This window comes from Tauraco erythrolophus, chromosome Z, assembly GCF_009769465.1.
Source record: "Tauraco erythrolophus isolate bTauEry1 chromosome Z, bTauEry1.pri, whole genome shotgun sequence".
Taxonomy (NCBI): Eukaryota; Metazoa; Chordata; class Aves; order Musophagiformes; family Musophagidae; genus Tauraco; species Tauraco erythrolophus.
Window position 1 is genome coordinate 10,006,390 of NC_141496.1, and position 15,852 is coordinate 10,022,241.

The 15,852-nt window shown below is 45.5% G+C and overlaps 1 protein-coding gene across 50 annotated transcripts in view; it reads left to right on the plus strand.

The window, feature by feature from the left end:
- CELF4 (CUGBP Elav-like family member 4) overlaps nt 1–15,852 on the plus strand; it is a 724,170-nt gene that overhangs the window by 690,731 nt on the left and 17,587 nt on the right. For 8 of the 50 annotated variants that reach the window (XM_086629095.1, XM_086629098.1, XM_086629092.1 and 5 more), the window contains 3 exons: nt 2,401–2,466; nt 3,003–3,005; nt 4,115–4,195. In XM_086629095.1, the coding sequence (XP_086485221.1) occupies nt 2,401–2,466; nt 3,003–3,005; nt 4,115–4,195 (150 nt within the window). Of the gene's footprint in view, nt 1–2,400; nt 2,467–3,002; nt 3,006–3,296; nt 3,302–4,114; nt 4,196–10,188; nt 10,333–15,852 lie in introns of all 50 variants that reach the window. The other 42 variants (XM_086629076.1, XM_086629079.1, XM_086629070.1 and 39 more) reach the window with 10 other exon arrangements.

Here is a 15,852-nt window from a genome sequence, read left to right on the forward strand (position 1 = left end):
GCCTGGTTATGAGGGGCAGAGTATGTCTTCAAAGGCAGGTGAGATATCCACAGATGAATGAGAAGAGCAGCTCAGCAGTGATCTAGGCGGTCCTGCTCAGGACATTGACTCAGCTATAGCTGGGAGAGTAAGCGGTTTCCACGTGTGCCCAACTAAGGCAAGGAATAAAGAAAAGGATCACAGACTGCTCAATGACTTCTTCTGTATCAACAAACAGGCAATAACTGCTAGCTATCAGCAGGTTAGAGAGAGAACAAGCATGTCCAAGTCCAGCCTCAGCTGGAGAGGAAGGAAATGCCCTGAGCGTTTCCTGAGCAGCGGAGACAATTTCTTCTTCTAGCTTCATAAACAGACGAGTGCAACCACGGAAGGGCAGTTGCCTTTGAGACAGCTCTTGACAACTCAAGGATCATCGCCTTTACTGCAAACTGCAAAACCATAGTTGTCTTATAAAGATTTGCTCCCTTTACCACATGTCCCCTCACCTTACTCAGGAGATATCTTGGCCATTTTGGGGAGTCCAAGATCCATTTTCCCAAAGGGGTGAAGGAACTGGTGCATCACTCAATCTGTCATAGCCACTCAGTTTTATTCTGGAGCAATATGATTAACAGACTGTTTTTAGGGGCAATAGTTTTGAACAGAGATTAAAAAGAGCAGATTTCAGTAGCTTCCTTCTTCAGGAAGGCAGGTATAAGTGGAAACAGTTTTTATATTTTCCAAACATTTCCTCCAGTTTCCTGGAGCATTAATTTCTAAAAAACATAGCTTTGCATCTCTACTATGCCTTCCACTGGTCTCCCACAGGTTTTAATATATTCTTCTCACACTCCTTTTCAAGGAGTGAAAATCCTTTCAGTAGGGCAGTGCTTTCCCATTTCACATACACATATACTGAGGGACCTGCCAAAAGTCAGCTAGGAAATCAACCAAACAACTTCCAATGTAAGACTGTAGTCCCACTTATTTCTTCCTTTGACGACCCCATCCTCAAAGTCCTTGCTCTCCAATAATGCCCGTAACGAAAGAAGCCTCCAAGCCTTAGCCAGCTAATTGGGTTTGTTCTCTCAAAGTTTGTTCTTCTCACCATTCCTCTTTGTATTTGGGGAGATAAGTCCAAGACCTTGCAAGCCTCTATCATGATCAATGATGATCTTTGACATTAAGGGTCAAGCTGGTATTTGCATCTGTAAGAAAACACTTTGTCCATGTTCCTTGGGTCCACAATGTATGCCAGCCTCCTCCAAACTATGGCATAAAATCAGTGTCTCTCCTCGAATGGGTCAATGCACCAGATTTCTTTCTAAGAGCCCTGCACCTTTGCAACCTTCAAGCTCCTGTCTCCAGCCACACCTCTGTGCTTATAGGAAGGAGGAAGGTGGTATGGAGAGGGGAAAGCAATAGTTCCCTAAGGGATCATCCTACAAGTACAAAGCCAGAGGGACTGCATAAATGTAGAACTGCGCAGCACCAATAAATACAAATTAAACTCATAACAAGAAGTGAAATATTAGGGCCAAGGTGACATTTGGACTGGAGGTTCAGCCAAGCTTTGCTTTAAATATTTTATTGCTGCAGATAAAGAAAGAGCTTATCCAACACGTTTCTCTCTCTCTCTCTCTTTTCTCTCCCTATCAACCACAGGGGAAAAGGGAAAAAAAAAAAAAATCCTAACTAGCTTTGGTTATATTTGAGCTAAACTTCAAAGTTTCACAAAAATAAACAGTTTTAGGGGGGAGGAATGCACACTTGTAAAGAGAGAAAATGGACTTTGAAGCCAGCGAGGGACTGCATGCCTTATGCAGAGATTCACAGCATCCTCCCTGGAGGAGACAAGCAGTGTCCCCCTCCCCTCCCAGCAGCAGCTCCTCTCTCGCAAGGGGCTACCTGGCAGCAACGCAGCCCTTCGAAGGGATGTTAGGACAGCAGGAGCCACTGCTTTGTTCTATTCTCCTTCCTCCTGCTATGCCCCTGATGTTTTCTGTTCTGATTGAAAGCTTCATGTGACTGTAGCTGTCACTGAGATCTGAGTTTGCACAGCACCTAGCACAGTGTCAGTCCTGGCTTAAGATGAGGACTCTTTGAGGTTGATTACTGCAATGCCAAAAATCTGCGTGATCAGAGATGGGCTCCATAATTTAAGCTTGGGAAAGGAGGGGAGAGGTTTGTTCACCCTCTTCTCCAAACTCTCACAGAGTGACAGCCTGGTACAGAGCCCTCCTGGCCATCATGGGGGGGTCTGTGCAGTCCTGTCCATAGGGTGAGCGAGCTGCTCCTCTTCTGGAACCTTCAGCCCCTGGGTTTGTCTGTCCCACACCACATACTGATGATGAAAGAGAAAAGGGGAGTTCCTTCCATGCTTTAATCCATTAATTCCTTCTCTCTCTTGTGTCTCCACAGCACAGAGCCCCACTGCAGCAGACCCCTTGCAGCAAGCCTACGCTGGAGTGCAGCAGTACGCAGGTCGTTAGTATTAACACTTTCTCCCAATAAACCTTTCTCTTCTCTGAAGCCTTTAATCTCTAAACGCACCTGGGGGGCTGGGGGAAGGGAGGTGTTTGCTGACAGAGTGATGAGTCGATGGCCACACATTCTCAGATGAAATTTGCACTTCTTGTGAAAACAAACATCAAGCCCAAGGTCTTCTCTCCCTAAGGAGGCAACTTCCTCCCTTTCTCCAGGGAAAGGTTCCCACTGACCTCTACCTCAGTGCAGCTTCATTGACGGGTCCTGGTCAGGTCTGCTTAGCACAGCGCATGAGTGCAAAATCAGGCCACTGATTTGGGGGCCATCTTCTGTAGCATATCTCCTAAGTGCTGCAGCAAGAAGGGGAGATGGGCAATCAGACCCTGCAGCGCCTAACAGGGTATGGTATGTCTGCATACACCCACATTTTAGGGTATGTCTATGCTGACCATAGCCTAGCTAGTTAGTTTGAGGCTTGCTTAGGAGCTATGCAGACATACTCCTGGCTTCCCCACAGCTTTCTCTGTGGCTCCCAGCGGGTCAGCCTCCACTCGCTTCACCCTGTAGGCCAAGCACCTCCTTTGCAGTTGATGGACTGACACCAGCCAAAATGACCTGGTGCAGACAATGACCCTGCCGTGTTCAGCTTCCCCTCGCGAGCTGTCCATGGCCAACATTGCAAGGAAGCTGCCACCCCGAAGTCATTATTTCCTGTGGTAACTGGAGCAATCATGGACTCCCGCTGAGGAATGGCTATTATCTCATGTCAGGGCTGTATCTGGAAACTTAATTTAATTCTCCATGTAGGGCTTCATTTGCCGGTGTTTTAGTTATTGTCATTTATTGCTTGTGAGGTTTGATAGATGGGAAGCGGCTCAACCCTTTGAGCTGTTAATTAACCCCTCTGCACACACATGGCCCCTATCCCCCTCTCTCTGGGCTCGCAGGCGACCCGTACTCTGTATTTTTAGCAGCAAGGCACATCATCTACCATCTGTGGTTCTGAATGGCTCCCCTTGTCTGCTTGGTGGGGGAGCTGAGGTGGGGAAAATTGTTTAATTGCTGCACACTGTTTCTACTGTGTTTGTGTGAGAGAGAGGACGTCTCTACAGACATGAAAGAAGACGTATATCCGACAGTGTATGTGCAACTGTGCCTATACAGTGTGTGGGCATATGAAGGTTAGAGTAAGGGAGGAAACATACATGTGAACTGTTTTTATGAGCATGTGAATTAATCAGGGTGCAAGAGAGATTGCAGAGGGACACGTGTGCGTGCACTCTGGGTGCGCTGTCAGCACGACATCAGCACGCTGAGCCCATGAATAGATGTGCTTGTGGTACCATCTGGGATGGTTGTGCATCTCTGCTGGGGGAGATCTCAGAGGAGACCCCATTTACACCTTGTGACTGTCCCTGGTGTTACTGCTGATGAAGCTGAAGGGAAGAAGAGTGCTCAGGGCCATGTGTCCAGGAGCACCACCGTGGTGCTTCTGCCACATACCAGGCTGTGTGAGACGGTCCTTCACAGAGGCAAATTGCAGAGGGACTCCATCTCTAGCTTGATATGGTGGTTTAGAGTGAAAGCTCCTTATTCGCCAGCACTGAAATCTGTCCCTCTTTCTTCTCTCCCTTTCTCTCCCCTATAGCTGCTTATCCTGCTGCTTATGGCCAGATAAGCCAAGCGTTCCCACAGCCACCTCCCATGATCCCACAGCAACAGAGAGAAGGTGAGTAAATGAGGTCTCCTCCTTCTGACCCTAGCACACCATCCCTACCACATTGGTTCACCTCCTCATATGCCTAGAGACTATCCATTAGACACCCGATTGCTCTGAATCCCTGGTCCACTGAGTCTTTTCCCAATTTCCATATGTGGCACGGCATCATTAGCACTAACAGTGATATGCGGGAACATCCTCATGGGGAGTCACTGCTGAGATCTCCTCGGTCCCCAGGGAGAGGGGAATGCTCATGTGCATGGGCCATGGAAAGACCTGCTGACAATACAGGCAGTAATGTCCAGTGGGGGTGTGTGTTAGAGACAAGCAACAGGAATGAGGATGAAAATGCAATTGCATTGGAACAAAGAATTTAATAGGAAACCAAGCACTGGTGGCCCTTCATTAGAAACCAGTAATACGATTTCAGACACTTGTTATTTAGAGAAAGAGGACCTGCTATTTAAAAGTCGAGTCTAAAAGGATTAGTCTAGTCCTTTCAGACTCCATTGACAACCTGGAAACAGAAATCAGCCCTTTTAGAGCACATTATCTGTATCAGAGTGAGATGAATCATATAGTAAATGTACTTGTTTCTCTACAATGACTATAAGAGGAGCCTGGGTTATCTAGTTTGCAGGACAGGTTGGCTGCAATGGAGGCATGAAAACTAAGGAGAGGTGAATCTCCCACTATTGCACGTAAATGTTTTGGGAGATGATCATGCCATATGATGTTCCCCTCACAGTCAGTAGGGAGCAGTGGGATCCTTGCAGGTAACCCTCCCAGGTAGTCTCAACCTCCCTCCAGGGAGTCCACCACTCTTTTGACTAGAAGAGGAGACTGCTTGCCTAAATAAGGCATTTAAGTCAGATGCTTCAGCTTAGAGACCCTCATTTTAAATAATTACATTTCAACTTTTATCCTCTATTAGATCACTAATTCAGATATATTCTATGTTAGACGTGTTATTATATATATATAATGACATTTAATATTTTAATATAGTGTAACAGTCAGAATAAAATGAATCAAGATTACACTATCAGACTAAAACATTCTGATGGCCTAGAACTACTTTGGAGGAGAAATGTCATTTTGTAAGAAAATTAGAAATGTTGGCATTTCGATCTAATTTGGAATTAATTTTTTTCCAATGTCAGAATTTCCTGGGGAACAGAACTTCCAGCTCCTGATTAGCTCTAGTACACGTCCCTGCTGTGAGAACAGATGCACAGACCTAACGTATCATTACAGAGATGTTTCCCCCATGCTGAAGGACTTTGCTTTTTATTACTTACTGGGGCTAGATTAAGCATAGGACAAAATGGCGAGCAGATCATTGCTCAGCGTAGCATTGTGCCAGGAACCATCAGCAGAAAGGGATAGCTGTTGTGCACTCCTTGAAGACCCACTGCCCAAAGACCTCTGTTTTCACAAGGCATGGTGTGTCTCAGTGGACTGGGGGTGAGTGTCACCAAGTGGACAAGTTGTCTCATACCTTCTCGCTCCTTCCTGTAAGCAGCTAGCACTGAGAATGGTTGGTGGCCAAATATATGCGATAAAACACCAGTCTGATTAAAGTTGCTGTTCCCAGTGTCCTCCATTTTCCTGCAATCTTTAGATGCTGTGGCTTACTCTCCTGCTTTCTAGAGGGAGAAATTCTAAGACACGACCCTCTCTTTTAGCAGAGGGTCAAGACCTTTAAGCATCCCTAACCTTTAACAGGAAAACACAGCAAGAGGGAACTCTAACTATAATAATGCACAGCGCTGAGAAGAGTACTTCATGTTTGCAGGGATGTGCACAAACATTGATTCGTTAATGAACCAGCCCTACCACAACAATAACATCGATGATCACATTGTTAATAACAATGCTAGCTCTCCGCTTCCAGATCCCGGTTGGATAACAAGCCCAGAGCTGCTTGGCTGCTGAAACATTCCTGTAGAGATTAGTCATTACTTCCACATGAGCACTGAGGCTGCCGGCAGCTGATGGGATGCATAGAGTGGAACAGATCCAAAACGATCAAAGCTAGAGATGAAGTCTTGATTCAGGCCATATCAACCAGGCAAAACTTGGGGGTAATTTCAAATTCGTATGGTATTACTCATCTTACGTAGTTTCTGAAACTCAGAAGTACAGTTAGGTATTAAAATAAAGTGTTGCAGGCTTGTGACCCCCATCTGCCCTGTGCTCAAAGATGCTGGGAACTGAATAGCAAGCAGACACAGGAGAGGCAATGAAATTTCAGCCTTCGAGTATTCGCTGTAGAGGTGCAGTGTGCAGCTGACCGAAGGCCTGCAGGCTAACTTCATACAGCCTTTCAGGATAGCCCATTTTTAATTACTATTGGAAGAGTAGTCTAGTCATAACCTTTCCTTATGGCACTGATTCACAGTGTCGGGGATGCAATGATAGATAGCTGATGTCAGCACAGGTATATGGAGTTTACTCATGTTGACAGTGGACACCCAGGGGTAGGCTGGGTCTGCAACTGTTCCCATGCTAAATAGCTAACAATGAGCTGGAGGGAGAGAAACATGGGCAGAGCAATGGCTTAGCAGCTCAGCTCCAAATCAAAACAACATGGAGCCACCACAGAGTTCTCTATCACACACTTCTGTGCCCTCAATCATGAGTTTTTCAGTTATCCAGCATAATTTGCCTATAATTTACAGACCATTCATAAATGATGTGTTCCTTAAAACTTTTCTTTTCTTTTTGTTCAAATCAAGGTTATCTGTGCTTCTTGTGTGTTAATGAACAGAAATATCTATAACTTGAAGCCATGAAAACCAAGAGCCATGGTAGACATCAGAGCAGAAATGAACCTTGATTCTCTTCTCATAATGTGTCATGAGGGTTAGATTTTGAGCTGACTTACAGCCTTTTTGAAAAACAAAGTAAAGTGTGTGGTGAATAATTTTAGTATTGTATTCAGCCCTGAGCTGCCAAGTATACTGACCTCCTATAATCCATTAACTCAGTCCAAAACAAGACCTTTCTCTCCAACACAATAGTCGGAGACTTCACTAAGGTTTTGCCACACCAGCTGCGATCTTCCTCTTGCTCCACTGATCCTGACCAAGTCCCTTAATAGTCATTGAATGTGTGCGCTGAGATCTAACTTAGGTCTTCATAGCACTGAGCTGAAAAACTCCTGTCTTTGGGCTTAAAAATATACACACATATACAAAGAGGTAGCCATACACATAAACGCAATCTTCCATGGAGAGTTAAGATTAACTTGACTTAGGCAAAAAAACCCAGCACAATAAGGTAGAAGAGCTGAGACAGAGGGAGCTTGGTTTTTAACTCTTTACCAAGGAGTCTAACTGTGATAGGTAACTTACGAATGGATGAATTTAACAAGAAATTTCTTGTTAAATTCTGATGACAGAATTTTCATATGTGAGAGTGGTATCACAAATCAAACTACCCCAGGTTGTTTCTCGGTAGCAGGTGGAGTTTTCAGCACTGGAAATTAGCAAAAACCCTCTGAAGTCGGGAGCAAGAGTGAGAACTCAGTGTGTCTGAGTTAGTACGGGCAGTCACAGCATGGGTTTCCCAGCCACATTTCAGAGCTGAACCGGGCTGTGAGGATGTTCTCTGCTTTTTCACATCTTCACTGGTCTCTTCCTCTCAATCCCTGAGCAGTGTGAGGCAAAGCTGATTTCAAGGTGAACTGAGGGTTGTTTTCTCCTTGAGCCCAGCTTCTAAACCTGGTGTAGATGTTGTGTGCCTTCTCGCCTGTCTTATGCCTTAGTAGGTGTTTCTCAGCACACGCAGGCAGAACCCCTACTCATGCACAACACATCCAAGACCCCAGGAAATGCAGCTGGCATTTTTGAAAGAATTTGCCAGTTTTACAGAGCAAACTGCTGGCTCTGGTGATGTCAGTGGGAATTTTGCCACTAATTGCAGCAAAGCCAAGATTTTACCCATTCTATTATAATGTGGATCTCAAATCCCACAGAAGAAGTGCTCTGGGGCACGTTTAGATGAAGGAGTGAATTTTTTCCCTGCTATTCTGGACTGTGGTCTTCTCCTGGGCAGAATTTTCTCAATTCTAACAGACACCTAAGGGGGTCAGTGTTTGTTTAACACTTTCAGACTGTTTCATGTCTGGTTCATTGTGCCAATGACTCCACATTGCATGGAAATGAACTGCAGCAAGGACTGGAGAAAGGATAGCTGCTCAGTGAGAAGACTAAGGAAGAGACAGACGGAAGGTGGGGGAAGATGGAAAAGCTTGGCATGAAATAGGGGAGCCTGATTGTGGGCCACTGAGGTTCAAAAGTAATTTAGCTAAGCAGATGACCGGGTGCCTAATTAGTTAATTATCCCACCGTACCACTATCCCTCCCATTTGGAAGAAACCCTGTTACCATCCTCATGACCTCTAGGAAATGCACAAGATGCAAAGGATCAGCTGTTCCTTCGTGACAGTCCTTTTAGCAAATTAGTGGGGAAAATTGTGCTTAGCAAATATTCATTAGGGCTTCATTTTCCATTAATCCAAAAGGAAATGTGGAGAGCCTGTGACTTCAATCACGCTGAGGCCCAGGAATTTTAATGAGCTTTAAATGGGCATCTGTCAGAATCCTGACTTCGCCGTACTTCTCCTGCCAGCCGGGGGGATGAGTAATGGCTAATAAAAGGTGGGAGCATCTAGGCGAACTCCTCTCCCTAACAGGAAAGGCAAAGTTGTAATTTGCTGTGTTATGACACCGTAATTATGCCCTGATGAAATAAACGAGAGTATTAAAAACCCCTTTCCTTCCCCACATTGTGCCCCAGACATAAATGGGGGAAAGTTGGCTGGGTCAGGTCACAGGGTTGTAGGCACATGGGCTGAGGGGAAGGAGGAAACCCTCCTTCCCTCTGTCCTCTTACACACATGGCAAGAAAGATGCACTGTATCCTCTTCATCTTGACCCCCCTGAGCACAGCAGAGCTGGGGTTACTTGTTGAGGTCAGTGCAGAGCTGGGCAGCAGCTGGAAGTACCTTTAAAAATGAGACCATGAAAACACAATCCTTGCCTCCTCAAACTATGCAGTTTTCTGCTAGTGAACACTGCAAGGGGTTTAAATGGTTATTTTTTTCAACAAAATCACTTGGACACACCTGTTCCCTTTTGACTTTTGCTCAAGTACAGCATGCTTAAAAATAAGTCACATTGAAGTTTCATTCTAGGCTGTTTGACCAGAGGCAATTTCTCCCTCTTCTGCCTAAAAATATAATTTCAACAGAACATTTTATGAGGGTCTCTACTTTAACAAAACTGCGTATTCCAACTAAAGAGTCCTCTCTGGATTTTTTTTCAAGCACCCTCTGACGTCTACATGTATGTGTTACTGCACTGAGGCAAAAAAGGCAATTCTTCTTGTCTAGCACTTTGGAGTTAAATCCAGCTGTAATCTCCCTTGCAGAACACTCTAGAATGGGGGACAGCCAAACTGCCCAGATTTGGTGGAGTCTTTAGGCTGAGTCAAGTTGGGAGGTTGAATGTAAAATTCTACAAAACAAACTAAGCCTTTGGGCTTGTGCATATATTTCTACTTGTTATTACAGTCCTCACACAGACACAAGAAGGATAATGAAACTTCTGTATGCAGACACTGAGAAGAGGCAAGGGGTAGTGTGGGTCATCTAAAACTCTACAGATTAAATGAGATTATGGGGAGCAAAGAAAAACTGTGAACAGCATTCTTTCATTCTTTTTGTTCTTATTCCTCCATCTGTCTTTCCATGGCCACGTGTCTTGCTGCATTCTTCTGTCTCCAGGTTTTGTCCTGGTGTCTGTCCTGGGAAATTTAAGGTGACTTTCTGAGCTTTTGGTCTTCTGCTTTGGCTGTTCCTCTGAGACTACAGACTGCTTCCTAGAGGTGACTTGTCACCAGTCAGAGAGAGGGCATGCCAAAGTAAATCTCCACCATTTGCTTTCTCATATCCTATTTCTCTCCATTCATGGGTCTTCTTTTTCTCTTGATAGGACCAGAGGGCTGTAACCTGTTTATCTACCATCTGCCCCAGGAGTTTGGGGATGCTGAGCTGATGCAGATGTTCCTGCCTTTCGGTAATGTCATCTCCTCGAAAGTGTTTGTGGATCGGGCGACAAACCAAAGTAAATGCTTTGGTGGGTAAAGATAACAAAACAATTAGATTCATCCAGGAAAGGGCTTTCTCTGAATACTTTACCTTTCAAACTGCTTTCTTTCTGCTTAAGCTTTATGATTTCTCTCAATTTACTCCTGTCAATACTTTCCCCTTTCCCTCTTTCTCTCCTAATTGTCTCATGCTCAGAGTTGTGTGCACTGCTTAGAGGCGAAGGTTGGGCATCTCACCAGCAGCGGGGTGCTGCGGCTGCTACTAGTGGTGGATAATGTCCCCCCTTGGAAGGGGAGGTGGGGAGGGTACAGAAAAAAACTAAAGCATCTGGAGCGACAAGGAAGGGCCTGGGGGATAGGTGAAATGCTGACAGGGTCAGCAGCGGGAGCATGTGGCAGAAGGAGAATTTCTACACCTAAGAGAAAGGAAAAAGCAGGTCATGGGGCTGAAGGAAAGACAGAGCTGTGGGGGCAGCTTTCCAGCAGCTGTGATGCCTCAGACTGCAAGGGGACAAAGGCTGAACATCATCTGAAAGCGTGGTCTTCTGGGGGAATGGCTCCTCTGTGGACCGCAAGCAGCCATGCTCTGAGCCTGCTGGACCCCAGCCAGAACGTGCTAAGAGGCTGGGTTCCAAAGCTGCACTGTGCCCACATGGCTCTGGCCGCGCTGCTGGCTCAACTCCGCCAGCCAGAGCATGGAAAGAGCACAGCCCCAGCTACCTGTGATCCACCTGCTAGGGACACCCTGAGCTGCACCCACAAATGGAGGACTAGGCAAGCCAACAGCCACACAGTGATAGTGCATGGTGTCACAGTGGGACCCCGCTGTTTGCAAAGGCGTTGTTGTGAAGAATCCCTTCTGGCAGCGCGGCGGTGTGGAAACTCTGCCACAATTGATCCCATCCACCTGGTAGACAGTGGATCTCCCCCGTCCCTGTGCTCACCACTGGCATGTGCAATTTCTGGTTCCCCACCATCCTGTGCTCTTTGCAGACCTTCTCTGAGAAGTGCGACAGGATAAACCTTTGCTTTTCTTTTCCTGTTACTTGCAGCTGCTCTGGACTCTGTCTTGCAGACAAACGTCCTATGTTAAGACTTATTGGAGTTTCATTTGATTTTAAAGCCACTCTCAGTGTTCACACTATGCTTCCGTTCCATGCTGCCTTCCCTTTCCTCCTCCTGGACAGCCCACCTCCCAAAACTCTTACCTCATCCCTTGCTAGCTGTGGTGCATGTCAGACAGTACTTCCAAGAGTTTCGTGCCCCTTCTCTATGCACAGTTCCTCCCGCCCATTCAGATTATTTTCCCCTTTGATTGAAGGAGGCCTGTCCCCTGATGTAAAGGGACATAGCGTTCTCCTTCGCCAGAAGTCATTGGGTTTCTGCACTCTCAAGCACTGGAAGAATGAAGGACAAAAGAGTTTGATGTGAAAAGGCAGTTGGGAAATTCAAATATGAAATTACAAATTAGTCCCATTCTCTCCAGAGCCCACCTGCTTTTTAGAGCTTTAACCTTATAAAAGCTCATAACAAGATGAGCAGACCAGCACAGCTGTAGGTGACATTGAAAACTAATGCACTAAGGATACCCACAGGTTAGAGATGGACCTTTGGCAATGAAATTGTCATTCCTATCATAACTATTTAGGAGACTACTGAGCCTGGATCTCCACATATTGACAAGTGGGAAGACCAAAGGTAAATGGAGAAGAACAGAGCTGAGAGACAAGTGCAGTAAGGGAGAGTATCTTCTGGACAGGTATTCAACTTATCTTCCCTTAACTCAAAGGCTCTCAGGCTACAAGTATCCATGAGGACAGCAACACGTACCTAGCTTGTGGGGCTGGCTTTATTGCTGCTTCCAAGGTACTGTGAGGTCATGGCTTATAGCTCAGCAGGAACTGAGGAATCTTAACAAATTTTTCTTAACATTGAGTCTTACTCGGAGAACCTAAACATTAACTTATTTGATGAGGTAACCTCCAAGCCTAATGGTGAGATATTCCAGCCTGAAAGCAGGAAGGTGCCCTTTGTATGTGTAGACTCAAGCACACAAGCAAGCAAAAGCAGGAATTAGAGATTGCTAGAGAATCTTAGTCACCTTATAGTAGCTTCCGAGACACAAATATCAAAGTCCAGTCAGTTTCAGGTCCTGGATGTCAAGTCCCAGCTTTCCCTGGCTTTAGCATGCTTTCCCATAGATCTGAGAGCCTGCTGTGACTGTTGGTCTCAGATAAACATGTTGCCTATGGTGCCATGTGCACCACCTCCAGAAGGATAGAAATAGCAGAAGTACAGGTAGCTAATTATCACAAGTACATCACACTACTCTTCAAACCTTCCCATCCTGCTGGCTTTCAGCTTTAGAGCAATGTAAAAATGTGGAAGGTATTACAGATAATCAGACCTTTCATTTGTTTTGCTAAGTCCACTGAAGCTTGTGCTGATTATTATTTTTTGTTCAGAAAGTCAATTTTTAAAAGAAACAAAATTACTTTTTCCTGAGGGAAAAGAAGGGATTTTGTTAACTTTGAGAGTAAGAAAACTCTTTCCTTTTTCTGCTTAAACATTTCCCAAAACTCTACATGTAAAAACATAGCATTTGCATTTTTTTAACCCAGCTAGAGCTCTCCAACTGGTAGCCTGGGGGGACAATTCTGTCTGGCCCCAGAAAGATATTCCACCATTATATGACCTTTTAAAATGTATCTGCTATGCAGATCCCAAGTAAATTGCTGTAACAGAGTCTAGCCCCAGGTTGTCGGGAAATTGTCAAGAAGTCCTGCTTTAGACAAACTTGAAAAATTCTATGGAGAAAAATGTCACCATGTTTTTTTCCATAGGAACAGAAAATATTTCATTTGCTGCTCTTGTCTCCCTGTTGAACAGCTGGCCCAAACAGTGAGTGAGCCAGCAGAGCAGCATCACAAAATAAGACTTTTACTCTTCCCTGTTTGGCTCTAAATTCTCCCCTACATTTCCAGCACAGCTATCTCCTTTGGCGACTAGTGGCAGGATAGTGCAGGGGCAGCCACAGAAGTGTTGGGAAGAAAGCAAGATCAGCCACAAACTTTTCTCCTGGTTTCTGGAGCCCACGACTCTGCAGACAACCATTAGCACCCATGCTGAAGAAACAATGCTGTGATCATGAAGCCTTTGACTTGCCCAATTTGGAGGCCACTGCCTCCCGGCTGGCAAGGAGCAGCGAGGAATGCAAGCTACAGCAAATACCGGTCTCATGTATGTGATGTGAAAGTGCTCAAAATATGTCTATTGTTTTCCATAGCAGGACTGCTTGCTGTAGTGTGTAAGACTGCCTGAGAAACAACCCCGACTTCTCACTGCAAAAGTCGCTTAAATTGGGAGGCTTCTTTACCTTCGACTTTTCTTCTGCCGCACACTTCCAGGCTAGACCCAAATCCTTCGTTTTCTCTTGCAGTTTTTTAAACCTCTGGCTTTTATTTTCCCCTCTATCCTACTGCAGCTGTAACATGGCCAAGCGCATACCATACTTCTCCCTCCCGCTCACCAACACCCTGTCTGTCCCCATGGCCTGAGCCTCCATCACATCGACCATGTCAGCATCCCCTCGGATTTCTCCTCAGGCGCTGCCTTGTCCACCGTCTCGTATTCAGACTTACTGATTTCACCTTCACGGCTCTTCACCGTTCTGCCCTTCTCTCTCCTCCCCCACTAGTCCGTCACTCGATGCTCAGCTGACACCTGTAGCCTCTTCCCACGCACTTCTTTCACAGCCAGCATGTTTCTCCTGCTGTCCCATGCTGCCCATTCCCAGCGAAATGGCAAGGCCTCAGCGAGAATCATTGTCTCACTCAGGGAAAAATTAGACTTAGTTGGAAGCTCCTTGAAGACAGCGAGACCCCCATTCTCACAGCAGGCTGATCTAGAGAGTCTTGCACAGAGAACATCAGCCTGAACGTCACCTTCTGCAGGAGCCTGGAGCTTGTCTCTGTGCAAGGCAGAGACTGCACTGGGTCTCTCACCTTCCCACTGCATGTGTGTAAGTTCTTCTGTGTGTAGGTATGATAAATGTTAGAGGAGATGAAATACTTCTGTGCATTGCTCCCAATGGTTCTGCTGATAATTCCCCTCTCAGTTATGCAGATAATTTAAACATGAACAGTTTACGTACAAGACAAAAAGAAAACTCCAGTAAAATGACACTATTAATGCTGCTAAGACAAGTAGTCAATGTGAGAAGACATGGCTAGCTCTACCTCTGTTGTAGGGTGATGCTACAATACAGTCCTAATTTCAGGAGCATTTACTGTTGTTGCACAAGACACGTTTTAAGAAGGTGTTTGAAAACGTTAAACTAGAGAAATACAGAGCCAGACATGTTCTAGGAAAACGTTTTAACAGAGAAGAGAGAGAAAAGGATAGGTTTGGGTAATATTAATTAGGAAGATATGACAGAAATTAGAAAAACGAGGATGTGGATGGAGCAGCAGAGGCCAAATGATTACCTCAAGGTGTCAAGCAAGATGTAGATAAATTAAAGCTGGAGGAATTGCTTTACTGGTGCACTTGGAAATTCATTCCTCCAGTCAGCTTTTTCTGAGAGCAGTGAGAACCTGGATCTGCTGGCTTTTTGCACGCCATTGAACAGCAGACGCTGTCTAGCCAGTTCAGCTCCATGCCCCCTCCTTGTCCCCCACATGTGTCTCCTTGACATGTACCTGCTCCCCATACCCACTGGGGTGGCAGCTTCAATTTCTGCCCATGGGACAATGACTCCAGGATGGTGTGAAGGACCTCTCCTGTGCCCACAGAGACTGTGGTTTCCCTCCACTGAGCTCGACATGGTCTGACACCCCAGATGTAGGCAACCACAACTGTTGGAGGTTTTCCTCCTTTCCTGTGCATTCCAGATGAACTTTCACACTGGTAGTAGGGATGTCCCATCCCTTTTTGAAATGTTCCACATAAAGGTAGCAAGGAGCATTCTAGTTTTGACTACAAACTGTGAAGGCTTCTTAGGACTGTAGGTTTATATGGCCTAAAAGAAACATCTTATTTGACTCTTGGTACAATATGGACATTTGAGTTTCACTTGAAGTTCCTGCAAGGAGCCCACTCAAAAGTTGCTAGTGGGCCACCCATTTGAAAAAACATCCAGTATTCTCTGAAGATGCCAGAAGAGAGAAGATAACACCATTTGATGAGGGTCATAGCAGTTAATTACCTTCACTGTTAAATATTTCTATTCCCTACTAAACTTCTTCTTGCTCCTAGCTGGTGACAAGAAACAAGGGAGCCAAAGGAGGGAGATTAAAGGTGAGAAAAGCAGTGAGGAATGAGGCCTGGACACAGGAGGGGATGAAGCTCAGGAGAAGAGCTGATGGTTGGGTAGAGCTTGTATCATGGTATTAAAAACACACTGTGGCAGCTCAAGACCACAGTGTGGTGGCGGAAAGGTGGGGTGGGAGATGCAAGGCAGCAGGCAGGTCATGATGGTCTACAGAGTTTCAACCTGGAAGCTGAAACAGAAAGAACAGAAACATCAAGAGACTGGCACACCGGCAAAG